Below are 27,468 nucleotides of genomic sequence, written 5' to 3'. Positions count from 1 at the left end.
AAGGCGCCATCTGATCCTCGTGGCGTGTCCAAAGGCTGCTAGCTCATGTCAGCATGGATGCTTTTCTTGGTGTGACAGCACGGAATCAATGTGTTTATTGTTGGGGGGGTTGTAGTAAATCATCAGAAATGACGCGGTTCAAACGACTAGTAGGTTTTTAGCATCAGACAAACATGGCAGTGATGCTGAAGGTTTCATTAAACCGTCCAGTAGATTCAGGCTGATGTTCCACTACTTGCATTACTCAAAAAAAAATTGGCCGCTTTTTCAAAAACCCAGGCCAAGGAGTGTATCGCAGGCCAAGGGGGAAGCCATTAATTGTAGAGGGATCCATTTAACATACTGAAATATGAAATACATTTATCGACTTGGCAAGTCTGTGGGTTGGACCGACCCAGAATAACAAGGACAAAGATATTCATTTCAATGCATAATCACACTGTGATATATTTCATTTTTCAATTAGACTGGGCCAGCAGAGGTTGGTTGTTGGCTGGATTTCACAGGAAATACACAATCATTCATGGACTGATTGGACCGCGTAGTACACTGTAGGTACTTTGTGAGGACCTCTGCCAATATCGACGCAAGACACAATGAGGGGTGAGGAGATGGAATTGGCTTGATTTGTCATTCAGTTGCGTTGCGTAGTGACAAAGTCACAGATTTACAAACCTTCGGAAAATGCATTCAGACCCTGCTGCTTTGCTGATGATGGAAAGTGAAACAAGTAAACTCGAAGACACATAAATATTGAAATTGTGTGATGTGACGTCAGTGCAGTGACTGAAATTATCTTGTTTATCCTAGTTTGTTGTTTCCAGACCCCAACACCAAAAGTGAATTTTACCAAAGTAGGGCTCAATATTAATAAATGCAATATTTTTGTAGTTATGGCACAGATTGTCTGTTTACAATCTTCTGAATGCAGTTTTTAACTTTAGAGCCCTTTGGACACGCAATAACTCCCCTATAGTTAACTTGACATTTATATTACCCAGTACAATATATATATATTAATTCATTTTCTACCGCTTATCCTCACAAGGGTCACAGGGGGTGCTGGAGCCTATCCCAGCTGTCTTTGGGCAAGAGGCGGGGTACACCCTGGACTGGTGGCCAGCCAATCACAGGGCACATATAGACAAACAACCATTCACACTCACATTCATACCTATGGACAATTTGGAGTCGCTAATTAACCTAGCATGTTTTTGGAATGTGGGAGGAAAACGCAGTACCCGGAGAAAACTCACATATGAACACGCAAACGGAATTGAACTCGGGTCTCCTAGCTGTGAGGCCTGCGTGGTAACTACTCGGCCGGAAATAAGACATTCATTCATTTTCTATTGCTTTTCCTCAGGGTCGTGGCGGGGTGCTGGAGCCTATCCCAGCTGTCTTCGGGCGAGAGGCGGGGTACACCCTGGACTGGTGGCCAGCCAATCACAGGAAAATAAGACATATTAGACATAAGTACTGTACGTTTTCTGGACAGTTTACTTCCTTTCTGTCTTAAATGGCTTTACACTCACATTATAATAAGAGTCAATAAGATGCCAATAGCTGCACGGCGGTCGAGTGGTTAGCGCACAGACCTCACAGCTGTGAGACCAGGGTTCAATTCCACCCTCGGCCATCTCTTTGTGGAGTTTGCATGTTCTCCCCGTGCATGCTAGGTTAATTGGCGACTCCAAATTGTCCATAGGTATGAATGTGAGTGTGAATGGTTGTTTGTCTATATGTGCCCTGTGATTGGCTGGCCACCAGTCCAGAATGTACCCCGCCTCTCGCCCGAAGACAGCTGGGATAGGCTCTAGCACCCCCCGCGACCCTTGTGAGGATAAGCGGTAGAAAATGATTGAATGAAGATGCCAATAAAACTCCTGCTTGAGTCTCAGTCACAGTAAGTGTGTTCTTAGTGACAAGTCTCGTGCCTGCCACCTAGTGGTCAATGTAGAATATAATACAAATTCACAATTAGAATGCTTCTTCTGCCTTGGATTTGTATTTTAGTCCATCTGGTTAGATCATTCAGCCATTTTCCATTCTTGCAAATTCTTCATTTAGGCCAAGAATAATATAATTTATTTGTGTTTATGTATACCTTATTTATTTTTACTAAGAATAAATAGGTGCTAGTGAAATGTGGTAATTAATGTTTAATTATTAAAGGAGCTGCTGGAAAAAAAACATAAATACAAAAATGCAACTTTCATTTCACCCCCCCCCCAGGAGAAGACATGTCATGCGTGAAGCAGATGTTGGGGTGACTGAGGTGTGCGAGGAGTGTGTACCTCTCCCACCATGCCGTTCCACACGTTGTTGATCTTCTTGCCGTGTTTGCCGTTGGTCACCAGGTAGAGGTCATAGGTGAACTTGACGTTCCTGGCAATCTTCTTCAGGATGTCAATGCAGAAGCCTTTGCAGCATTGCTTGATGTAGGAACCTCCCGACGTGCTGTTGCTGCAACACACACACACACACGCACACAGAGTTAGTCGTGTTTAACGTGGGAGGACATGATGGTGCTGATGTGGGCCAGTAGCAGCAACAGCGGGATTGCTCCACATCTGGAGCGTCCATCAAAGTGTGAACGAGGAATTACGATCAGGAATAGCACTGAAGGGCAGTGTGACATGTGTGTGTGTGTGTGTTCCTCAGAGTGCCAGCAAACCAGACCAGATGAAAACACAGAGGTACAGAGCAGATGCCGCTGGTCTTTAAATAGAGTCGGCCTCTGCAGAACAACCAACCCACATGATTTAAATATCAGCTGTCCTTCATAGCCTGCTTCTGATCGCTTCTTCTTCCTCCTCCAAGGGGGGGGGGGGGGGGGGGGGGGGGGGGCACCTCTGTACCCCCTACAGCGGAGGGAATATTTGGAGTAGTGTCTTTTCTGTGTACCTGACCTATCAGGTCTCTGTCCAAGATGCTCCAATGGGTGTGGCTGGCATTTATCTGCCTGGCAACAAATGGCCATTCAAATTCATTCATTCATTCATTTTCTACTGCTTATCCTCACAAGGGTCGCGGGGGGTGCTGGAGCCCATCCCAGCTGTCCCCGGGCGAGAGGCGAGGACAGCCAATCACAGGGCTCATATAGACAAACAACCATTCACACTCACATTCATACCTTATGAACAAGTTGGAGTCGCCAATTAACCTAGCATGTTTTTGGAATGTGGGAGGAAACCGGAGTACCCGGAGAAAACCCACGCATGCACAGGGAGAACATGCAAACTCCACACAGAGATGGCCGAGGGTGGAATTGAACCCTGGTCTCCTAGCTGTGAGGTCTGCGCGCTAACCACTCGACCGCCGGGAAAAAGCACTCTGTAACCCTAAATGACTTCCCCCCCAACTCTGAACTACCATGCAGGCAGAAACCAGGAAGTTCACAGAGGCATTCACATGAGAGAAATGTCGGCAATAGATGAGTGTGAGTGTCTCAGGTGTGTCCGTGCACACATCATGTATACGTTAGACCTTGGCAGCTGAGGCCTCCGTGTCCTTGTGTCACTATGTAAACACTAACAGAGGCACATTCCCTGAGGTGCGTGTGCATCTGTCTGTTCATGTCACACTTGTATATCAACACAAACACACACAACGACGCGGCGACACCGCAAAGTTTGATACTTTCTTTACGCCAAGGTTTGGACCATGGGTTCAAACAAGATGATCCAGCGTCAAAGCGACTTTCTGGGCACATTTCTTGGTTCAGGTGGGGAGGAGACATACTGCGCCACCTTAACCTTCCCTAGTTATGCTCTAATTTACAATGTTGGCATTGTTGTTTTACCTCAGTGAACCGCTACTCCCACTGTCCCGGCAGCACTCGTGTACGCTACCGCTACAATGTTTGAGTGAAGGGACGAAGCACTGATTGATCAATTAATAATAGCATATTTTCTGCCTTGGAGACAATGTGTCTGTAAGTAATGTGCAACTATAATCATACCTGGAATGCGCTGTTGATTAGGACACTTGTTATGTCTAACTTCGTTATGCACATTTTGTAGCATAACATACAATATTGCGGTTATTGTGTATTGTGTACTGAACACACACACACACAAATGGGGCATAAAGAGCTCACTGAGAGCTTATGTGGTGCATCGACAGCGAGATAACAAATATTCTGAAGAGGGCAAGAGGGCTGCACGGTGGTTGAGTGGTTAGCATGCAGACCTCACAGCTAGGAGACCCGAGTTCAATCCCATCAGTTTGCATGTTCTCCCCATGCATGCGTTGGTTTTCTCCGGGTACTCCGGTTTCCTCCCACATTCCAAAAACATGCTAGGTTAATTGGCGACTCCAAATTGTCCATAGGTATGAATGTGAGTGTGAATGGTTGTTTGTCTATATGTGCCCTGTGATTGGCTGGCCACCAGTCCAGGGTGTACCCCGCCTCTCGCATGAAGACAGCTGGGATAGGCTCCAGCACCCCCACCACCCTTGTGAGGATAAGCGGTAGAAAATGAATGAATGAATGAATTCAGACACTAGACGGCGGCGCAGACCTCACAGCTAGGAGACCCGAGTTCAATTCCACCCTCGGCCATCTCTTGTCGAGTTTGAATGTTCTCCCTGTGCATGCGTGGGTTTTCTCCGGGTACTCCGGTTTCCTCCCACATTCCAAAAACATGCTAGGTTAATTGGCAACTCCAAATTGTCCATAGGTATGAATGTGAGTGTGAATGGTTGTTTGTCTATATGTGATTGTATATATATGTGTATGTATATATATATATATATATATATGTATATATATATATACCCCGCCTCTCACCCAAAGACAGCTGGGATAGGCTCCAGCACCCCCTGCTTCCCGTGTGAGGATAAGTGGTAGAAAATGAATGAATGAAGGACAAGAAGAGTTGTGTGACATTTCTCTGCAGACATTTGGGCCAAGACGTGACAAGTGTCTTGACGGCACATCCCCATATTCCCAGACATTGGGTTTTCCTTCCAAATTGGTCACCTAATGGACAGCTGAGTGGCTTTAGGGGATGGATGGCATGGCAGACATGTTTCAAGAGGATAAAGCAAAGTTCTGCAATCTCATCCGGTCATGTGCTCTGAGAGAGAAAGGAAAGGAGGCCAAGTGCTGAAGAGGCAGGTTAGCGGGAAGCTGAAATGTGAGGTGTGCAGCAATCCACTGCGGAGGAAGACGCCAGGAGAATATTCCGGGAGGTTGAAGTTGGGGCGGGATGGGACTGGGATGGTGTCGGGGAACGGCTTTGTGGCAGCGGTCCAAATGAGGCACGAGGAACGGCGAAGAGCTGTCCCACAAGGAAAGTCTTCTTAGTTTCCACTCTCCACTTGCCGCTCACACTGCTGTGATTTATTTAGCAGTTTGTGTAAAAGAAACGCAAAAGGGATGTGACGGGAATACCAACCTTGGACCCTATTTGTGTAAAACAACACATGCATGCAGAATGCTGCTGTTTTTAGACCCAAACCAAGAAAATGCGCTTGATGGGACAACGTCTGAAGGCCCGGAGCTGTGAGAAAAGGAGCGCTAATAGGATGAAGACAGTATGTCGAGAGAGAGCCGTTCACGGTTCGTCAATGCAACATGGAGAACAAGCGACGGCGCACATGAACGCGTGAATCACAATGAATAAATGCACCATTGTAAGCACCACGACAACACGACGCCTTGACCACAAAATAACATATTTTGTATTTCATATTTTTCATTCTTTTTTAATAGATGTGTATGCACCTACTATACCAAAACAAATTCCTAGTATGTGTTTGATCATACATGGCAATAAACCTTTTCTGATTCTGATTCTAACCGAAGAGAAAAAAAAAGTAATCAGTAAGCATGACAGTACTTGAACGGCTTTTCTGTTTTCTATTTATTTTCCGTCATTAATCCTTGCTTGTTATTTAACAATAAAATAGAAAATGGAAAGAGATTATTTTAAAACTTGATTAACAACAAGTAATCCCCATAATTAAATGTATAATCATATTTTCACTGTTAAATATCTTTCATATTTCATTTGATTCATTTGTAGATTTTGAAGTGAACTGACTTATTATTGTTTTTACTATTAGTACTTAGCTGCATGGTGGCCGGCTGGTTAGCGTGCAGACCTCACAGCTAGGAGACCCGAGTTCAATCCCACCATCGGCCATCTCTGTGTGGAGTTTGCATGTTCTCCCCGTGCATGCGTGGGTTTTCTCCGGGTACTTCAGTTTCCTCCCACATTCCAAAAACATGCTAGGTTATGCTTATGTATCATAATATCATGCATATATCATGCTTATGTGGTGTATCGAGAGCGAAATAACAAATATTCAGAGGAAGGCAAGAGGGTTGCACGGTGGTCGAGTGGTTAGCGTGCAGACCTCACAGCTAGGAGACCCGAGTTCAATTGCACCTCTGTGTGGCGTTTGTTCTCCCCGTGGGCTCTAAGCATTTTAAAAAGCACATTTAGAAGGCAGGGCTGCACGGTGGTCGAGTGGTTAGTGCACAGACCTCATAGCTAGGAGACCCGAGTTCAATCCCATCAGTTTGCATGTTCTCCCCGTGCATGCGTTGGTTTTCTCCGTGTACTCCGGTTTCCTCCCACATTCCAAAAACATGCTAGGTTAATTGGCGACTCCAAATTGTCCATAGGTATGAATGTGAGTGTGAATGGTTGTTTGTCTATATGTGCCCTGTGATTGGCTGGCCACCAGTCCAGGGTGTACTCCGCCTCTTGCCCGAACACAGCTGGGATAGGCTCCAGCACCCCCGCGACCCTCAAGAAAATGGAAATTTTTATTTCTCTGTCCTTGAATTCGTGTGATTTGGCTTTTGTTTGTAAAGTGCTTTCCAAATAAAGTTTTTGTGCAAGTCGTGTTGGCTTGTTGGGCGTGCTTACTCCTTGACGTGCTTGCGGCAGGGCACAGAGTTCCTCATGCAGGTTCCGGTGAGAATGTCTACGTTGTCCACGATGACGAAGGGCTTCTCCTCCAGCGTGACGATGGACAAGTGGTTCTCGTCGGCGTCCTCGTCGCCGTGCGAATTGTAGCGCGGCCACACGGGGAACATCAAGGACAGCGTCCCGTTCTCCCAGCGGCCCATCTGAGTGCAAACACAACATGAATCACGCTGGGCATGATGATGATGATGATGATGGTACATTACCTTCTCCCACGTCCTTTCGCTGTTCAGCACGATGACCACCAACTTGGGGTTGGCCTGGTAACCATCGGGGGTGAAGGACAGATCTCTGCCCTCGTTCCACACGTGCATCATGTGTCTGGCGAGCACACACACACACACACAGATGGAGGGAGGGGGTGAGAAGGAAAGGCTGTTATTTGCTTGTGTGTGTGTGTGTGTGTGTGTGTGAGAAGTGTGCACGAGAGCGCATAACTTTGAAATAACAAGTTAAGCGCTCTGTAATCACTGCGGGAGTGAGAGATCCTCTTCAAATCGATGCTGCCTTCACCCACTGTGTGTGTGTGTGTGTGTGTGCGTGTACGTGTGTACGTGTATGTGTACTGTGTGTGTTTGGGTGTGTGGGAGGGGGACGAGTCAGAGGGCACATATCTCACCCATCAACACTCAGCATTGATTTCTGAGAGTCGAGGGTGCAACAAGGCAGCCTCACTCTCTTACTCACGACCTGGCAAACACACACACACACACACATGCACACACACGCATGCACACACTTCCTTTCCTTAGCGCAAACATGCACATACACAAATTTAATCGAGTGAAGCTGCAAAGGCGGGAATGTAGCATTAGAATACATGCTTTACGCTCAGATTTGATGTAAGTCTAGTATCTTGTCAAGGGACAATACTATAGGATGTAAACATGGATATACAGTACTTGAGAGTAGTCAGTGTACAGCTTAGATAGCAGTATAGACTTATTACTACCACTGAAAATGAGGTATCCCTGACAAAACATGTAAACAAATGAACAAAACAACTTTTCAAGTTTTCCCATAATGCATTGTATCTGAACAATGCGTTCATTGGGGTGCTGCAAAGACGTCAGCCTCCCTCTGAGCTCCGGTGGCTCCTTCTGGTGGACAGAGGCAGCACTGCAGCGCTATCCCCCATTTTCTAAGATACTTGTTCTGTAATGACATGTTTTGCTCAAACGAAGTGCATTATGGGAAAACTTGTGTTTTCATTTTAAGCTCATATTGCTACATTCATTAATTCATTAATTTTCTACCGCTTTTCCTCACGAGGGTCGCGGGGGTGCTGGAGCCTATCCCAGCTGTCTTCAGGCGAGAGGCGGGGTACACCCTGGACTGGACTATAGACAAACAACCATTCACACTCACATTCATACCGATGACAATTTGGAGTCGCCAATTAACCTAGCCTAGCCTCTCCGGAATACCCGGAAAAACCCACGCATGCAAACTCCACACAGAGATGGCCGAGGGTGGAATTGAACCCTAGTCTCCTAGCTGTGAGGTCTGCATGCTAACCACTCGACTGCTGTGCATATGCTACATGTGTTTGTATATTTCTCAGGTACAACATTTGAGTGTTAAGTTGCAGTGTGATGAGTTTAGTGTTATTTGTAAAATGACACTGTGGGTCATACTGTTATATTGACTGACGACCTCCTGGAATTTCCGGCTTGTTTTTTTTTTTCCCCCCCAGCTGCCATAATGCGTTCCGCTGAAGAAGACAGGAAGTGAGGCCGGCGGTTCAGAGTTGAGTTTTATCTTGCCGTGTGTTACAACCGCAACAGTAGCCCGTGTTAGAGATTATTGTGGGATTATTCAAAGCTGCAATAAAATCCTGTTGTTCCGGCTATTATACAAACACTACTGACACCTAGTGTCCTGTGTGAAATACTACATCTCATCACAATAGTACTTCCTGCAGTGGCTATGCATCTTCTGAATATGAATGTTTTTGGCATATTTCATGACTGATAACAGGCCACGTTCAACCACAAAACAACAATGATTTATGAATGAAATTATGAAAAGACGTACTAAAGAGTGACTATGAAATTCAAAGTGCAAAGTGTTGAGGGATTAGTCTATAAACCAAGAAGTCAAGGAGGCTTTTCTAGGTTTCTGTTAAGGAGCATCTTTCTTTTTGGGTATGAAAAGGAAGTGCTTGGGTGCATTGCATGCTTCAGAAGCCCCATTAAACGTAAATAAGTGAAAATTTATGACAGGATGGCGGCCGGGAAGTCAACAAGAACCTGCGCCGTGGCTGCGAAGCACAAATATGCTTAGACATCAAATCTAATAGTCCACATATGCTGCTTTTTTACTGGAAGACCAAGGGATCCACAGAAAGTTGTTTATGTAAATTGAGAGTAATAAGCTAGCGAGATGAATGAGGTGGCGGTGACACAGAGGGGAGTGTTAAAGAGTAATATTAGATCAAGCTGTCAACACCCACGATATTGAAATGTGCCGTCGTGTGTGCTAGTACATGCTAATGGGGAAGCGGCCTGACCATCAAGTCCTAAAAGATCGCTTCGTTTTAATCACAAAACTCATCCGTCAGTATTGACTTTGACACATACGACACCTGACCATCATGTTGGGGACGTCCATCATAAATTGTATACAAGACAAAGAAGAGATTCCATCAAGCTGTGGTACACCACAAGCTAAAAATGACATTTTTTTCCAACCCAAAAATTTCGGAACCACCAGCTAGCATACGTACGCTCATCCGCTTATCCTCACGAGGGTTGCGGGGGTGCTGGAGCCTATCCCAGCTCTCTTCAGGCGAGAGGCGGGGTACACCCTGGACTGGACTATAGACAAACAACCATTCACACTCACATTCATACCGATGGACAATTTGGAGTCGCCAATTAACCTAGCCTAGCCTAACCTCTCCGGAATACCCGGAAAAGCCCACGCATGCAAACCCCACACAGAGATGGCTGAGGGTGGAATTGAACCCTGGTCTCCTAGCTGTGAGGTCTGCGCGCTAACCACTCGCCCGCTGTGCATATTGCTACATGTGTTTGTATATTTCTCAGGTACAACATTTGAGTGTTAAGTCGCAGGGTGATGAGTTTAGTGTTATTTGTAAAATGACACTGTGGGTCATACTGTTATATTGAGTGACGACCTCCTGGAATTTCCGGCTTGTTTGTTTTTTTTCCCCAGCTGCCATAATGCGTTCCGCTGAAGAAGACAGGAAGTGAGGCCGGGGGTTCAGAGCATACGTACGCTCAAATCAAATCAAATCAACTTTATTTGTATAGCACTTTTCCTGCAAAGACATGCAACACAAAGTGCTTTACAGAATTAAAACAATTACCACAATTAAAGGGAAAACAAAGAAACAGAAGAAAGCCCCTCCCTCCCACCCTCCATACTAGACACACACACACCCACCCACACACACACACAATCACACACAGTAGGAAGACATGGCATGGCACTGAGGAGCAAGGAAACGCCACCTTTGGGGCCGTCCACACTGGGAGGAGCCGCAGGCCGTGCCATCGGGAGACCAGCACCCGGGTCCCCCGACTCCGACATCAAAGGGAGGAACCCCCAGCCGGCCGGGTCGAAGGGACCCAAGGATAGCACCCCCTCAGCAGACCCGACACAGCCCCCAGTGTGGAGGACCCCCCCTGAGGAAATACTGGAGTTAAAAGCTAAAGACTAAAAGCATAAAATAGGACATAAAAAGATAAAAACATAAGAAAAGTTTAAAAATATGAGTTAAAAGCCTGGTTAAAAAGGTCTTTAAAAGTCTTTAATCTTTTTTTAAAAATATCAAAATGATCCTGATCAAAATGTCAAGAACGGTTGGAAAAATTGCAAGAATGTAAATTTTTGCCTTCCGGACACATGGAGTTCTGGGAGGCATCCTGACTAGATGTCCAAGGCACTGGCCTCCAAACCCAACGCTTCTATGTTCGAGTCCTTCTGTATTACTACATTTACACTATTTGCTGTTAAACGATTACTATGTACTTTGTGGCCCAAGTCAATTGTTATCTCGACATACATCTGGGGTTGTACCAGTTCTGGTTCTTTACTAGGTTTTGGCCTGATGAAGGTTCCCATTCCACTTTGTTTGGCTTGTTGGAAGACCACCAGCATAAACAAAACTGCCTTTATTGCTCTTCTGGTGGCATCAAACAGCCCCAGTGGCCTAATGGATAAGGCACTGGCCTCCTAAGCCAGGGATTGTAGGTTCAAGTCCTATCTGGGGTGTCCATCTTAGGCTGAAACAGTACTTTAGTCTCCTTTCTACCAAGCTAAAATGATGGTTCTTCCTGTGGTTTACCGTCCCACCCAAAGAAGTTGAATCTAAAACCTCTTTCAGGCACAGATCACGATGATTTACACAAGCGCTCTCCATGAATGCGACCTCCAAAGGTGGCATGTTTTTTTTATGAAGTCTGGGCCTCCACGTTGGAAGACCATCAGCATAAACAGCTCTTTGGATAACACCAGAGAACCCCAGTGGCCTAATGGATAAGGCACTGGCCTCCTAAGCCAGGGATTGTAGGTTCGAGTCCTATCTGGGGTGTCCATCTTGGGTTGAAACAGTACTTTAGTCTCCTATCTACCAAGCTGAAATGATGGTTCTTCCTGTAGTTTACAGATGACGATCTTTTACACAAGCGCTCTCCGTGAATGTGGATCTTTTGTGTTACTACATTTACATTGTTCACTGCTAAACCATTCCCAACTCTTGGCCCAAATCAATTGTTGTCCTCACTCACATCTGGGGTTGTACCAGTTCTGGTTCTGGTTCTTTTCTGGGTTTGGCCCGATGAAGCTTCCCATTCCACTTTGTTTGGCTTCTTGGACGACCACCAGCATAAACAATTCTGCCTTTGTTGCTAGTCGGGTCACAGCAGAGAGCCCCAGTGGCCTAATGGATAAGGCACTGGCCTCCTAAGCCAGGGATTGTAGGTTCGAGTCCTATCTGGGGTGTCCATCTTGGGTAGAAACAGTACTTTAGTCTCCTCAATTGTTGCCTCGACTCGCATCTGGGCTTGTACCAGGACCGAATTCCTCATTCCCAGCCCGGAGGTAGCACTTCACCCTTTTCCGAATGAGAACCATGGCCTCGGATTTGGAGGTGCTGAGTCTCATCCCAATCTTCACACTCAGCCTGATCAGGCCATCAGAACCACATCCTGATGGCCACAGCTTAGCTTGGCTGCACCAAAAATTGTGCTCAGAACTTTAATAAACAGAATCGGTGAAAAAGGACATTAATTTAGCATCACTTTACATAAAAATATGATGTAGTTATTGACACATTTTTTTTATTTGAGGTGTTTGAATGTTTCCCGCAGCCTGGTGGTTGGGGAGCAATGCCATCCAGCATGCTTGGGGAGATGATATACTCTTTGAAAAAACTGTAAGAATGAAACTTTAATACAATTGGCTTCTTTATTTTATCATCAAGTCAATTGTAAATAAATATTTGATATGTTATTTTGTAATGTAAGGTTAGCGTCCATATCAACAAAACCCTTCCTGATCAACAACAATACATTAGGCGTCTCTCTAAGATCACTTGTGCATGTCTTATAAAATTCATGCAAATTTGTGTAAAACACTGCAGGGTTTGAGTGTACACACACACACACACCTTTTTATTCTAGTGTGTCTATTATATGTTTGTGTGTGTGTGTGTGTATGTGTGCCACCCACAGAGCCCAACAACAAGGAAAGGAGAACAAAGCTGCTTAAATCCGGACGGTGTGTCCACTCATGTGAAGAGAACACACACTCACTCACACACACACACACACACACACACACACACACACACACACACACACACACACACACACACACACACACGTTTTTTGGCTCCAGCAAAACTGACACAAAGGCCTGCAAGGAGTTTAACTGGAAGTAATGAGACAAATGACAAATAAAAGTAAAATCTGCTGAATAATAAGTGATGAATAATAATAATAAAGGAGCAGATCGTCGTACCTGCGCAGGGCGCTGGGCGGCAGCTTCCCTGGGCTGCGGTCGGACGGCGTGCTGAAGCAGCTGCTTTGGGCTTCGGGCAGTTCACCCTTCTCCCGCAGCATGGCGGTGGCAGCGGACGAGATGATGCCCACCCCGTCCCGCATTCGTGTCTCCAGCGGGTACTCCCAGTCGTCGTAGGACACAGAGATCATTCCTAGAGGAAAGGCCTGGGGGGGGGGGGGGGGGGGGGACAATGCATATCAACTATGGTTTTGTCTGTGCAAAAAATGTACCGTTTGGATTATAGTAATCCCTCCTTTATGCCACTCAGTCGATTCCAGACACAACCGTCAGCAGCAAATTTACGAAAAGTAGAATTCCTCATTGATAAATAGTAGATTTTTATAGTTAAAGCACAGAAAACCAACTTCTAAATATATATTTTTCACCATGATTAGAGCCCTCTAGACATGAAATACCACCCCTATAGTCACATTTACAGACATTTATGTCTATGTCTTACTATATTGGGTCTGTGAGCCAATATATATGTTAGCCAATATATAGTAAGACATATGATATAATAAGACATAAAGTGTATATCTATATATAAAAGAGATCCAATATAGTAAGACATATGATATAATAAGACATATATAAGACAAAGTGTCTCATATACTGTATTTAATAAATCCAATATTGTAAGACATACGTATATATAATAAGACATATAGGACATAGTGTCTTTTATATACATATATGATAGACCCGATATAATAAGACATATATAAGACATAAAGTGTCTTATTTAATAAATCCAATATTGTAAGACATACATATATATAATAAGACATATAAGACATAGTGTCTTTTATATACATATATGATAGACTCGATATAACAAGACATATATAAGACATAAAGTGTCTTATTTAATAAATCCAATATTGTAAGACATATAATATAATAAGACATATAAGACATAGTGTCTTTTATATACATATATGATAGACCCGAGACATATGATATAATAAGACATATATAAGACATATAGTGTCTTATATACTGTATTTAATAAATCCAATATTGTAAGTCATATATATAATGAGACATGTAAGACATGTCGTCTTTTATATACATATATGATAGACCCGATATAGTAAGACATATGATATAATGAGACATAAATAAGACATAAAATGTCTTACATACTGTATGTAATAAATCCAATATTGTAAGACATATACTATAATAAGACATATAAGACATAGTGTCTTTTATATACATATATAATAAACCCGCTATAGTAAGACATGATATAATAAGACATATATAAGACATAAAGTGTCTTATATACTGTATTTAATAAATCCAGTATTGTAAGACATACAATATAATAAGACATATAAGACATAGTATCTTGTATATACATATATAACAGACCCGATATAGTAAGACACATGATAAGATAAGACATAACACACATTTTTATTATGTGTCGTATATTGGGTAATAGGAGTGTAAAGGTGATTATAGGGGTGCTATATTATGTCTAGAGGGCTCTTGTCATGTTAAAAAGCACATTTAAATGGTAGTCAATGGGTTGTCTATGTCTTATATGTCTAATGTTCTTTTATTATGTGTAGCAAAACATGTGCTTAAATTCGCATTATTGAACTAGTAAAAGGCTTTATTCAACCACAATGCAGCATGATTTATTCATTTATATATTCAGGAAAACTGTGTACTTTTCACCATTTTTATGGATATTTGACGCATTAGCGAGAGCACGTGCATACATTGTGAGCGTGAATGTACGTAAGGTGCTGGATAAAGAAAAGCAAACAAGCCACTCTTTACATGTAAAAGGATTTGCTTTCGAACTTTATCACGCGCAAGCGTCTTTGTCTTAACAAGGATGTTTTGAAACATGCTGGCTGGCAGTGAGGATGAATGAAAGGTACTTTAGCGTTTTGCCAGTACGTGCAAATTAAACTTGAAAAAAAAAAATCCTCATAAAAGCGGCTGAGCAGCAGCTTGGCTGTAATTTCTCTTCTTTGATTAAATCAGTACGACATGAAAAGCGAATTAGTGTTTTTCCCCTTTCTTATTGTTCTTCCTGCCTGCTGTGGTGTCTTTATGCTAAAGTGACGCTAACTGCAGCACCGCACTGACAGCAGCTTATGCTCATACATCAAGCTTGTATTGATCCTCTTTTTATCTCTCACTGCCAAAAAAAAAGCAACTAAGTGCATTTCTAAAAAGTGCTGAATTTGCACTCATCTTGTATTTTTTTTTTTTAAATAATGTGGAGGGCGGCACGTCGGTCGAGTGGTTAGCGCGCAGACCTCACAGCTAGGAGACCAGGGTTGAATTCCACCGTCGGCCATCTCTGTGTGGAGTTTGCATGTTCCGGGTACTCCGGTTTCCTCCCACATTCCAAAAACATGCTAGGTTAATTGGCGACTCCAAATTGTCCATACGTATGAATGTGAGTGTGAATGGTTGTTTGTCTATATGTGCCCTGTGATTGGCTGGCGACCAGTCCAGGGTGTACCCCGCCTCTCGCCCGAAGACAGCTGGGATAGACTCCAGCACCCCTGAGACCCTTGTGAGAAAATGAATGAATGAATGAATAATGTGGACTCTCTAAGCTAGGTCCATGCATTCACGTTCTACAGCGCTTATTAGCTCATTAGAATCACAGCAATGCTGGAGCCTATCCCAGCTGACTTTCTGCAAGAGGGCGGGTTAAACCGTGGATAGGACGCCAGCCAATCACAGGGCAGACATACACAATCGATCATAGACAATCTATAACCTTGCATAACCTTGCTCATTCCACTTCTAGTGTGATTAGGATATTAGCAAAGTTAACATTTCATAAGAAGAATAAACACTGCTTAACTTCTTTATAATGTTCAAATGTTGATTCCACAGTTTGACCCTGGAACAGATAATTGGTCGGAATGGGTTGGTTAGTGTAATATGCTGGTTGTGTACCTCTGGTGTAAAGTCTGGGTTTCCGGTGGTGAGACTGGACACGATCCAGATATATCCGGCTCCAATGAGGCCCAAGGAGCGCGCCTCCTCCAGGATGTACCTGCCAAGGAGGTGAAGCGTGTGTCACAAAGTGTCAAATGTTTTTCTTTCTCCACTGATGAAAGGCGGCAGTTATGACAGGTCCTTACACGGCCTCGTCCTTGGAGCAGTAGAGCAGGATGACGGGACTTTGGATCCTTTTGAGGGCGATGTGAGATTTGGAGTTGGGGTCGCCGTCCACAGCGTCCAGCGTGACCACGCTTTGAAGGTCCCAGCGCACGAAGCTGTGACAGTGGAGCGGAATAAAGAAAGATTTCAAGCAAGTGATGTTCTATCGAGGAGTGCCTTAGAACAGTGGACTATTTCGCCATTTTCATTTGAAGGAGTCAGATGGATGGATGGATGGAAGGATAGACTTCCTTTATTGTCATTGCACAATAACTCAGATACTGAAATATCGGTGATTCCTTCTGAAATCGATTCTCAAATCCAAATATCAATACTTTCGATACTTCAGTCCATCCATCCATCTTCTATGTCGCTTATACTCGCTAGGGTTGAGGTATGCTGGAGCCTAGCCTAGCCTTTGTTGGCTGGGATCTTACCACCCTGTATGTGATACATGGTAATGGTAATGGTAATGGTTTAATTTCATTTGAACATGCATCAGATTACAATTGAATGCATCCCATAATCAGTTCACAGTTCCACATGTCCAAAAGGAGTAGGAAGAAGCAAAGCTTATTAAATCCTACCCCTCCATCTGGTACTTTTACAATCAGTAACTGTTACATTTGTTCACTTCCTGCTTTCTTAATTTAATTTAATTTAATTTAATTTAATTCGACCCGACTTGATTTGACTTGACCTCATTTAGCAAAACAAAACAAAACAAAAAGCAAAACAAAACAAAACAAAAAATTTAATTTAATTTACTTTACTTTAATTTAATTTAATTTAAATTTTTTGTCACTTACCGAAGTACGAGGTGATATGAGCATCCAAAGACATAATGTGTACCATAGTAAGTGTCAATATAGTGATATATATAGCACATCATGACTGGTTCAAGACTCTTCATCCTTGTATTTAGCAAACATCAACTGCTTGTATCGTTTCTTGAATTGGCTCATCGTTGTGCATTGTTTGAAGTCCTTACTCAATCCATTCCATAGTTTGATTCCACATACTGAAATGCTATGGCTTTTTAACGTAGTCCTAGCATAGAAGTGTTTCAAATGTACTTCTTCCCTGAGATCATATTTCTCCTCTCTTGTAGAGAAGTATTGGATGACATTTTTTAGCTAATTGGTTATTTTTAGCCTTATGCATTATTTTAGCTGTTTGAAGATGAACTATATCAGCAAGTTGAAGTATTTGTGATTTTAGAAATAAGGAGTTAGTATGTTCTCTGTAGGCGGCATTATGAATTATCCTTACTGACCTTTTTTTGCAGTACATTTAGCAAGTGAAGATTGCTTTTATAGTTATTAGCCCATATTTCCACACAATAAGTAAGATATGGTAGAACCAGAGAGCAATAAAGAGTGTGGAGTGATTTCTGATTGGGAACAAATTTTGCTTTGTTCAATATTGAAATGTTTCTTTCCACCTTATGTTGTATATTTGTAATATGAGGTTTCCAGCTCATATTTTCATCTATTGTGAAATACAGAAATTTATTTTCTTTCACCGTTTCAATGTCTACACCGTCTATTTGTATTTGCTGGTCTGTATCCTTTCTGCTGTTACCAAACAGCATTATTTTAGTTTTACTTAGGTTCAAGGACAATAAAATAAGATGGCATCCATGAGGTGGACCAAGGTCGCTTCTTGGATCTCCTCGGCATTAAAGCTCCACACGTAGGTCTTACTAAAAGCACTTTTAATGTCCAAATTCCACATTTGGACACCAGACTTCCAATAAACTATTGTGGCTCCTCTGAGACTCATTGGAGGAAGTTCTCCAGATGCTTTGTGTGTGTCTGGACCATCACCTGTGGTCCACTGTGACTCTCAGCGTGCTGATAAATTCCTGGTAGCCGGGGAACTTGGACGTGACGATAGAGAAGACGTGCCAGTCGTATTCTTCCATGATGGCCAGCATGAGCAGAGCTTCCTGTTGCAGAGCGGCGCCGAACTGAAAGAACGTGGACTTCTCATCCTGGAAAGAAAAAGAAAAAAAAAAAAACAAGCAGCGGAGGCAGTCAGCATATTTTTCAGCGTTAAATTAATTGCAACAGAGAGCAGAAGAAGTGCGACGGGACGTAATTAAAACCATTTGTCCAATCAGTAAGTCGTAGATAAGAGGAAGTGTGAACATGAGAGGAACGCACATGGAAGAAGGAAGCATGCTGAGGATTGAAATACTACTTTCTAGCAATATAAACAGTTGAGTTAGTACTTCCAGCAAAGATGTACATGTTCCAAACACAATTCAACCATTTAGCCGCCAACAAATAAACAAGGCACAGCCCGCTTTGTTTCAGGGGTCTATCATTGCATCTGAATGGATGCTAACAAGCATAGCACCCACACAAGTGAGGCCCCACTCCATTGACGTTCATGCCTCTATCTGGAGAGCAGGGGTGTCCAAAGTGTGGCCTGTGGCTGCTTTTCATTGGGCCGTGCCATATTCTAAAAATATCATGTGGCGGACAAGTGGTTAGCACACAGACCTCGCAGCTAGGAAACCAGGGTTCAATTCTATCCTCGGCCATCTCTGTGTGGAGTTTGCATGTTCTCCCCGTGCATGCGTGGGTTTTCTCCGGGTACTCCGGTTTCCTCCCACATTAAAAAAAAAACATGCTAGGTTAATTAGCGACTCCAAATTGTCCATAGGTATGAATGTGAGTGTGAATGGTTGTTTGTCTATATGTGCCCTGTGATTGGCTGGCACCAGTCCAGGGTGTACCCCGCCCGAAGACAGCTGGGATAAGCTCCAGCACCCCCGCGACCCTTGTGAGGATAAGCGGTAAAAAAATGAATGAATGAATGAACGCGAGTGGTTAGCATGCAGACCTCACAGCTAGGAGACCAGGGTTCAATTCCACCCTCGGCCATCTCTGTGTGGAGTTTGCATGTTCTCCCCGTGCATGCGTGGGTTTTTTCCGGGTACTCCGGTTTCCTCCCACATTCCAAAAAAAACATGCTAGGTTAATTAGCGACTCCAAATTGTCCATAGGTATGAATGTGAGTGTGAATGGTTGTTTGTCTATATGTGCCCTGTGATTGGCTGGCCACCAGTCCAGGGTGTACCCCGCCTCTCGCCTGAAGACAGCTGGGATAGGCTCCAGCATCCCCGGCGACCCTTGTGAGAATAAACGGTAGAAAATGAATGAATGAATGAATGAAATATCAGCAGCCACTTCACAAGAATAAAGTCAAAATTACAAGAAGAATAATGACATATGTTGTTTTTATTCAACTCCATTTTTCTGTAAAGTGTCTTTGAGAAAAGCGCTATACAAATAAAATGTATTATTATTATATAGAACGTTGAAACAGCAACAAAAAAGTAAAACTTCTTTAGAATAAACTTGCAATATTACGAGGAATAATAACACCATTTTGGTATAATAGAGTAGAAATATTAAAGAAAAAAGACACTTTTTAAAGTTATGATAATACTACAGTATGAAAAACAAACAAAACATTACATAAAGTTGTCATTTTTGGAAAACTTTTGAGAATATGAGAATAATATTATGGGAATAATAAAGGGAAAAATATAGTTGCATCCCATCATTTTCCACTAATTTAGAAAGCCCTGCTTTCCGCTAATATTCAATATTTGGATCCTGCACCAATTAGGAGTCGGGCTGTCCTACCTAGTCCCACCAGAGGTGTCCCACCAAGTGTTTGTGGATAAGTGTGTCCGACGTCGGCCCCGTCTGACCTCACAAATACACACAAATCTTCCCAGAGGAGCGGAAGCTGCTTCTTCACTTTCCGCTTCCTGTTGGCGTTGCCCATACGGCGTCCATACAAACATCAGAGGTTTTCATTCCTCCCACACGTTTTTGACGAAAAACCTGAGATTGCATTTATCTCCTCCTCTGTGCTCCGGAAGGGGGGGGGGGGGGGGGGCGCGACTGACTTTGATCAGTTTCTTTCTTTTTTCTTTCCAAGTTGAGGAATTGAATAATTCCCCAGAAGCCTGCTGAGCTTCAGTGCAGCACGGAGAGGAGACAGTAGCTTGGCATTCACCTTCTTATTGATTCCTCGCTGGCACGCTCCCTGAATGCCGGAAAAGTCAGAAGGCCTCCATCGTCGGCCATTTGTAAAGTGTCTTTTGTATGATAAATGGAGGAAGAGCATCCTGGGAATAATGAATATCAATGACCTGATTCATCTCCTTCCATCTGGGCTACAAGGCCTTGACAGCTCTGAAGATTTCATCTGGTGGGGAAGTGACTCATGCTCTCTTTCACCCTTTCCCTTGAAGCGGGTGCCTCAGGGTACCATCCTTGAGCCAAACCTCTTCTGCATTAACGCCCACATGTGGCCATTTGTGACTGGAACGTCACTTTCAAAAACTTTCATTTTGGATTTTGGGAAACATGTTGGCTGGTTAGCGTGCAGAGCTCGGAGCTAGGAGACCCAAGTTCAATTCCACCCTCAGCCATCTCTGTGTGGAGTTTGCATGTTCTCCCCGTGCATGCGTGGGTTTTCTCCAGTTACTCCGGTTTCCTCCCACATTCCAAAAACATGCTAGGTTAATTGGCGACTCCAAATTGTCCATAGGTATGAATGTGAGTGTGAATGGTTGTTTGTCTATATGTGCCCTGTGATTGGCTGGCCACCAGTCCAGGTTGTACCCCGCCTCTCGCCCGAAGACAGCTGGGATAGGCTCCAGGATCTTGTATTTAGAAGGTTGTAAGCAGGTTTTCTATCATCTAGCTACCAAAATATTCCATTGATAAAAAAAGGAACGTTACTTGGCAGAATTCCCTTTAGCACGATTCATCCATATGATGCGTTTTCTGTCTGTATATTATTTAGTAAATTAACGTTTTCTGCTTGTGTGGATTTGCGGGGCCGTGACTGGTGAATGTTGAACGTGTGGGGATCGACTGTGAAACACTTTATCAAGTCGTTAAATCAAGGCAGCGTTCTCACAATCGACCGCTAACTGTGCGTCTTAATGAATTGAAAATAACATGTACTATTTAATCTTTCAGTCTCAGCGGTAAAGTAAAGTAAATTGTGAGGGGGCGGGGGCGGTGCCAAAGAGAGGGAATGATTACTAAACGCCCAGCAGCTATTACACTCAATCAAATCCAAAGTGACTTGCTAATATTTGCGCAGCGCATGTTTGCCTCAGCTTGGCATCCCACCCTGGGGACGGTGCATCGAGTCAGTTTCTAACGTGGAACGGCCCCAAGGTTGTCCCATTCAGAATTCAAACAAAAAATGTCCTGAAAGCAAAATTTTGGGGTTCAAGCTCATGAGAGCATCCGATGAAGCTGATTTGGCTTTTTCTTTGGTTCAAAGCTGTGTGACTCCAGGGTCACCGAATGCCTCTTTTGTATGATTAACACCTCAATTTCATACGATTAACACAATTAACTCACCTCTTTTTACACTTGTGTCACATTTGACTTTAAGGTTAGGATGTAGTGTGTTATCCTGTCGTTAAAGTCAATGCCTGAGAGTCTGACTGCTGTCACTCACATCTGAGGTTGGCTTCTTTTTACACTTGCATGACAGTTAGGAAGGTGAACATGTGACAGTCCAAATGTAAGACGACCTTGACCTAGCAGGGGTTCTCATTTTCCAATGGTCAAAATTTTATTTGCTATTTTTTATTCTATTTTATTTTCACATTTTTATTGATGTCATTAACTTTTACTTTTTTACTCTTTCTTTATACTTTTATTTCTAATAAATTTGTATGCTTACATTTAAGTCATTTTTATTTATATTTTATTTGAATTTTTTATTTATAATTTAAATAATAACATATAATATTTTTTGTTTTTATTTATTTTCTATATTTCTTTACACTTTTATTTAAGCCACATTTATTTGTATTAATAATTTTTTACAGGTTTGCCTTTTTTTTTCTATTTTATTTTCACATTTTTATTGACGTCATTACCTTTTACTTTTTTACTCTTTCTTTACACTTTTATTTCAAATAATTTTTTATGCTTACATCAAAGTCATTTTAATTTTTAATTTTATTTTATTTGAATTTTTTATTTATAATTTAAATAATAATATATAATATTTTTGGTTTTGGTTTATTTTCTATATTATTTTACACTTTTATTTAAGCCACATTTATTTGTATTAATTATTTTTATAGGTTTGCCTTTTTTTATTTGTAATATTTATTTTTTACAATTTTATTTTACACTTTTATTTCAGCCCTTTTAGTTTGTAATAATTTTTACTATTTTTTTACACTTTTAATTATCTAATTTTTAAAATATATTTTTTAATTTATGCTTTGATTTACTTCTTTCTTTTAAGTCAAACCAAGTGAATGTATATATGAATGTTTCGTATCCATAACCCATTTAGAAGAATTTATGAAGGCATTTTGTCAAGCAAATGAGGAAGAAAATAATTTTACAATACTCTACACTAACATTAAATATGAAAATTGGACTAAATAAGACCACAAAGATCCCATATTTCACTTCCAAGAGAACCACAGGATGATTCAACTATTGCTCCACTTTACATTTAAACAAAGAGAAAGCGAAAGAGATACCTTGGTTGTATATTCAATACAATATTTTAAAGTCATTTGGACTCTCTGAGATCTGCGGCCCACTTTGGGTTCCTGACCCACCAGCTTGAGAACCACTGTTGTAGAGTATTCCAGTGAAACACCTGCTGCCGGAAATCCAACCAGCAACTACATCAGATCTGTGTGTGTCTCTTTCCAAAAATACACAACAATCACACACATCATACGTGCACGGCGCTCCTTCCACACGAGAACACGACACATTTAGCATCAAAGCCTGCACAAACTCACAAGAAACATCAGCTGTCAGGCGCCGTCTACCTCTTCCTGCTGCCTCCATCTTTCTGTGTGTGTGTGTGTGTGTGTGTAAGCCTCATATTGTGTCTCCAAGTGGTGGCCACTACACACTAATCGCACAAAAAGTACACATAGAGCTAGCCCTGCAGAGATTTCGACAGCTTCCCCTCACGTAGAGCAGAGAGGATGAAATTGTACTTCAAAAAGATCTATGTCGCTGCTTCTCTGTGTGTGTGTGTGTGTGTGTGTGTGTGTCTTGCTGTAGGTGAGGCTTTGTGCTCCAAAAAAAAAGAAAAAAAAAAGAATCCCTGTGTGGCAACAAACTTCCCATCACTTGTGCCCTGGTAGCACCAATCCACAGTTTTAACCTTGAGGCCGCACCCTGCATCAATAATGGAGGCTTTTTCTACATTTTGGTGATTTAAAAGTTGAACACACAATACCAGACCAGCATGACGGCATATCCGTGTGTTGCGTGGGAAACATGGCCGCCTGCTTGTCATGATGAGAGAGTCACAAACAGGCAAGGAGCACCACCTGCTGCACCGCATCTCCCGTTTGTCAGCAAGGTTTCACCAATGGACGCTTGCAGAGCCACAATGGCCGGCATCCGTTACATCGGCGCTACATCACAGCAGCCCGCATCCGTTACATCGGAACTATGTCACACCAGCCCGCATCCGTTACATCGGAACTACGTCACAGGTGCCCGCATCCGTTACATCGGAACTATGTTACAGCAGCCCGCATCCGTTATATTAGCACTACGTCACAGCAGCCCAAATCCGTTACATCGCTGCTACGACGCAGCAGCTCGCGTCATTACATCGGCGCTATGTCACAACAGCCCGCATCTGTTACATCGCCGCTACGTCGCAGCAGTCCGCATCCGTTACATCGGAACTATGTCACAGCAGCCCGCATCCGTTACATCGGCGCTACGTCACAGCAGCCCGCATCCGTTACATCGGCGCTATGTCACAGCAGCCCGCATCAGTTACATCGGAACTATGTTACAGCAGCCCACATCCGTTACATTGGAACTACGTCACAGGAGCCCCCATCCGTTACATCGGAACTACGTCAAAGCAGCCCTCATCTGTTGATGAGGAAGTGAACAAATGTAACCGTTCCTAATTGTAAAATTACCAGATGGAGTGGTAGGATTTAATAAGCTTTGCTTCTTCCTACTCCTTTTGGACATGTGGAACTGTGAACTGATTATGTGATGCATTCAATTGTAATCTGGTGCATGTTCAAATGAAATTAAACCATTACCATTACCAAAATAAAAAGGAAGGAAGGCAGGAAGACAAAGGAAAGTAAGTAGTAAAAGTAGGAAAAGGGAAAGAAAAGGAAGGATTGACATGAGGATGCGGAACCAAGCATAACCGAGTGAAAGGAGACAAAGGAAAGGAATCGAGTGGAGAAAAAAGAAAGACAAATGAAGTCAAGGAAAGAAGGCAAAGGAGAAGAAAGTCTTATTTATCCCAGCAGTGACGAAGGAGGGAGAGATGATAGTTGCTGAATTATAAAGGACAAAAAGAGACGTTGACACAGACCTGCATCTTCTCATCAAATCACACAAGTCCACCAAGAAGCTCACGTATGAATTATACAGACACACCATGCACGTGCACACACACACACACAGCATATGTGTGTTACCTAGAGATTTACTGATGACATCCTGCATTAATTATACAAATTCAGTGAACTTAGCGTACATTTTTACATCCACCCACGTGCTCACACACACACACACACACACACACACACACACACAAAGGCCCCATCCAAATAGAGCTTTACTCATGAGCCAGCATCGAGCATGAATAATAGAGCAGCACACCAAGCTAAGACAGTATCGCACTTACTCTCTCGGCCCGTCGCAAACTCGCACCGACACATGCGATTTGATGTCAAATTTCATTTTTGTTTACAGCCGTCAGGGCCGGATGAGGCGAAGCGGCGCCCTCACATCTACACATTCAGGTTAATGAGCGGCACATGGCACATATTTGCTGGTGGCGGGGAGAAGAGACGTCATGCTGAGTGCTACCAAGTCGACGGAGGAGATGCTGAGCCAAAATGAGGCTGAGGAGCATGCATGGTATGGGGCAGGAGGAGAAGATGAGGAGGAGGTCAGCAGGGATGTGACATGTGTATGCATTTTTAACACGGGACGCTAACAAGATGGAGGCCTTGCAATGCTCAGAACGACATAGCAAACACAAAACATCATCCGTGGCTTTGGATGGCTTCCAAGCAACAATGTGTAGTAGCAACATTGTTTTATGCAACGCTGTTTTTCAAATACATAAATATAAACGCAACACTTTTGTTTCGTTCTTTCATGGGGGAACTCAAATATGAGGCCTTTCTCGCTCAAACATTGCTCACAAATCTGTCTGAAGCTCGAGAGCCTTCTCCTTTGCCGAGATAGTCCTCAATATGCCTCTATATATTTTGGAGTATGGCCTTTTGTTGTGGCCAGACTCAGGGACACCAGTGCAATTATCATGCTGTTTAATCAGCATCTTGACGTGTGACATCTGGACCTCTCCAATACAGAAAAAAACAACAGATTTTGTAGTGACCTTTTATTGTGGCCAGCCTAAGGTATAGGCCTAAGGTATACCTGTACAAAAATCATACACCCGCATCCTTCCAATACAGCAAAAACTCTTTTTATAGTGGCCTTTTATTGTGGCCAGCCTAAAACACACCTGTGCAATAATCATACTGCTTCATGAGCATCTTGATATGTTACACTTGCATCCTTCCAATACAGTAAACACCACTTTTTATAATGGCCTTTTATTGCGGCCAACCTAAAACACACACCTGTGCAATAATCATGCTGTCTAATTAGTATCTTGATACATCAAACCTGGACCCCTCCAATACAGTACAACTGCACAATTTATAGCGCCCTTTTATTGTGGCCAGCATAAGGCACACCTGTGCAATAATCATGCAGTCCAATCAGCATCTTGATATGTCACAACTGGACCCTCTAAATACAGTACAACTGCACATTTGTAGTGACCTTTTATTGTGGCCAGCCTGAGGCACACTTGTCAGTAATCACGCTGTCTAATCAGCATCTTGATGTGTCACATCCGGACCTCTCCAATACAGCTAAACCCTGCATTTTGTAGTGACCTTTTATTGTGGCCAGCCTAAGGCATACCTGTACAATAATCATACTGTTTCATGAGCATCTTGATATGTTACACCTGTATCCTTCCAATACAGTAAACACCACTTTATATTGCCCTTTTATTGTGGCCAGCATAAGGCACACCTGTGCAATAATCATGCAGTCCAATCAGCATCTTGATATGTCACAACTGGACCCTCTAAATACAGTACAACTGCACATTTGTAGTGACCTTTTATTGTGGCCAGCATAAGGCACACCTGTGCAATAAGTCAAACCTGGACCCCTATGAAACGGTAAGACACCTGTACATTTTACAGTGGCCTTTTATTGTAGCCATCTTAAGGCACACCGGTCTACTCCTGGATGGATTATTTCAGTGCCCATGTTATAAGTCATATTTTAAAAGTAAAGTTTGGCCTAAACTTTGGACGTTAGCTGAAAAACCCTGCTAACCAGGGCGTACGCTCACCAAGGTTGCAGTGTATTCGCCTCTATGCTCTACTGTGTAGTAAAAAAAACACACTGTCTTTAAACAGCCGCGTGAAAATCAATCATACTATAAGAATACGAGCTCAAAGGCGGCATGGCAAACGTCTCCCATCAAGATAAGCAAAGGTGTGATTAAGCTACGCAGCGGTGCCGGAATCCTCCTTTGGTAGAAAAGACCTGAGTGACAGCCACAAAGCGCCACAAAAGGAGAGTGATGGCACTTCAGTATGTGATGTTATCTTTGATATAGCCCCCGAGAAAGGCCCCGAGGGGGTGCCCGACTGCTCATTATCTGACTTTTAAAGCCATAATAATAACACACACAAAGTCAAAGGCCATCTTGCTAATCGCGGGAGACATGTAGGCTGCGCTAATGTGTTGCACTTGATAACTAGGATTAATGTAACAATGCCGACTGGTACGTTCCACGGATCAAAGATAAGCACATTAAACAAGAGCCTGTTAAAGAGCTACGCTGGTTAACATGACATGTTTCTATTGCCTTGCTAATTCTCCCTAAATGCCCAGCAGATGTTCAGCAAACCCGAACAAACCCTGTTTTAAATCCTTCCTCTAACAAAGAATTAGCGATGACAAAGGAAGAAGAAGAAAAAAAAGACAGTCTGGAAGAGGAAGATGTGCCTTTGCAGGCAACCGATTATACACAAAACCTTTTTATTTCATGCTTACTTTAAAGAGGCCAAGGAATTACACTTCACAGTTGGCAGCCCCCATAGTGACGCCATCAAACATTGTAAAAAATGAATCGTGTGCCTTGTCCTGTGGTTGCTCGCTGGAACGAGGCCCCAAAGGCCACAGCCAGCATGTGAATGACAGGACTTACAGTACAT

At 42.9% G+C, this 27,468-nt stretch overlaps 1 protein-coding gene and 3 non-coding genes across 5 annotated transcripts in view; 3 read left to right on the top strand and 1 right to left on the bottom strand.

Moving 5' to 3' along the window:
• grin2ab (glutamate receptor, ionotropic, N-methyl D-aspartate 2A, b) overlaps positions 1-27,468 on the bottom strand; it is a 126,776-nt gene that overhangs the window by 17,992 nt on the left and 81,316 nt on the right. For both annotated transcript variants that reach the window (XM_058086867.1, XM_058086876.1), the window contains 7 exons: positions 17,957-18,123; positions 16,109-16,243; positions 15,921-16,020; positions 12,939-13,144; positions 7,154-7,268; positions 6,888-7,090; positions 2,298-2,466 (listed from right to left, as the gene is read on the bottom strand). In XM_058086867.1, the coding sequence (XP_057942850.1) occupies positions 2,298-2,466; positions 6,888-7,090; positions 7,154-7,268; positions 12,939-13,144; positions 15,921-16,020; positions 16,109-16,243; positions 17,957-18,123 (1,095 nt within the window). The remainder of the gene's footprint in view (positions 1-2,297; positions 2,467-6,887; positions 7,091-7,153; positions 7,269-12,938; positions 13,145-15,920; positions 16,021-16,108; positions 16,244-17,956; positions 18,124-27,468) is intronic.
• Positions 11,117-11,189, top strand: trnar-ccu (transfer RNA arginine (anticodon CCU)). The gene has a single exon. It is a non-coding gene; the product is annotated as a tRNA-Arg (tRNA).
• trnar-ccu (transfer RNA arginine (anticodon CCU)) lies at positions 11,436-11,508 on the top strand. Its single transcript has one exon. It is a non-coding gene; the product is annotated as a tRNA-Arg (tRNA).
• trnar-ccu (transfer RNA arginine (anticodon CCU)) lies at positions 11,846-11,918 on the top strand. The gene has a single exon. It is a non-coding gene; the product is annotated as a tRNA-Arg (tRNA).

This window comes from Doryrhamphus excisus, chromosome 1 (genome assembly GCF_030265055.1).
Source record: "Doryrhamphus excisus isolate RoL2022-K1 chromosome 1, RoL_Dexc_1.0, whole genome shotgun sequence".
NCBI classification, from domain to species: Eukaryota; Metazoa; Chordata; class Actinopteri; order Syngnathiformes; family Syngnathidae; genus Doryrhamphus; species Doryrhamphus excisus.
This window is presented reverse-complemented; position numbering and strand designations above follow the sequence as displayed.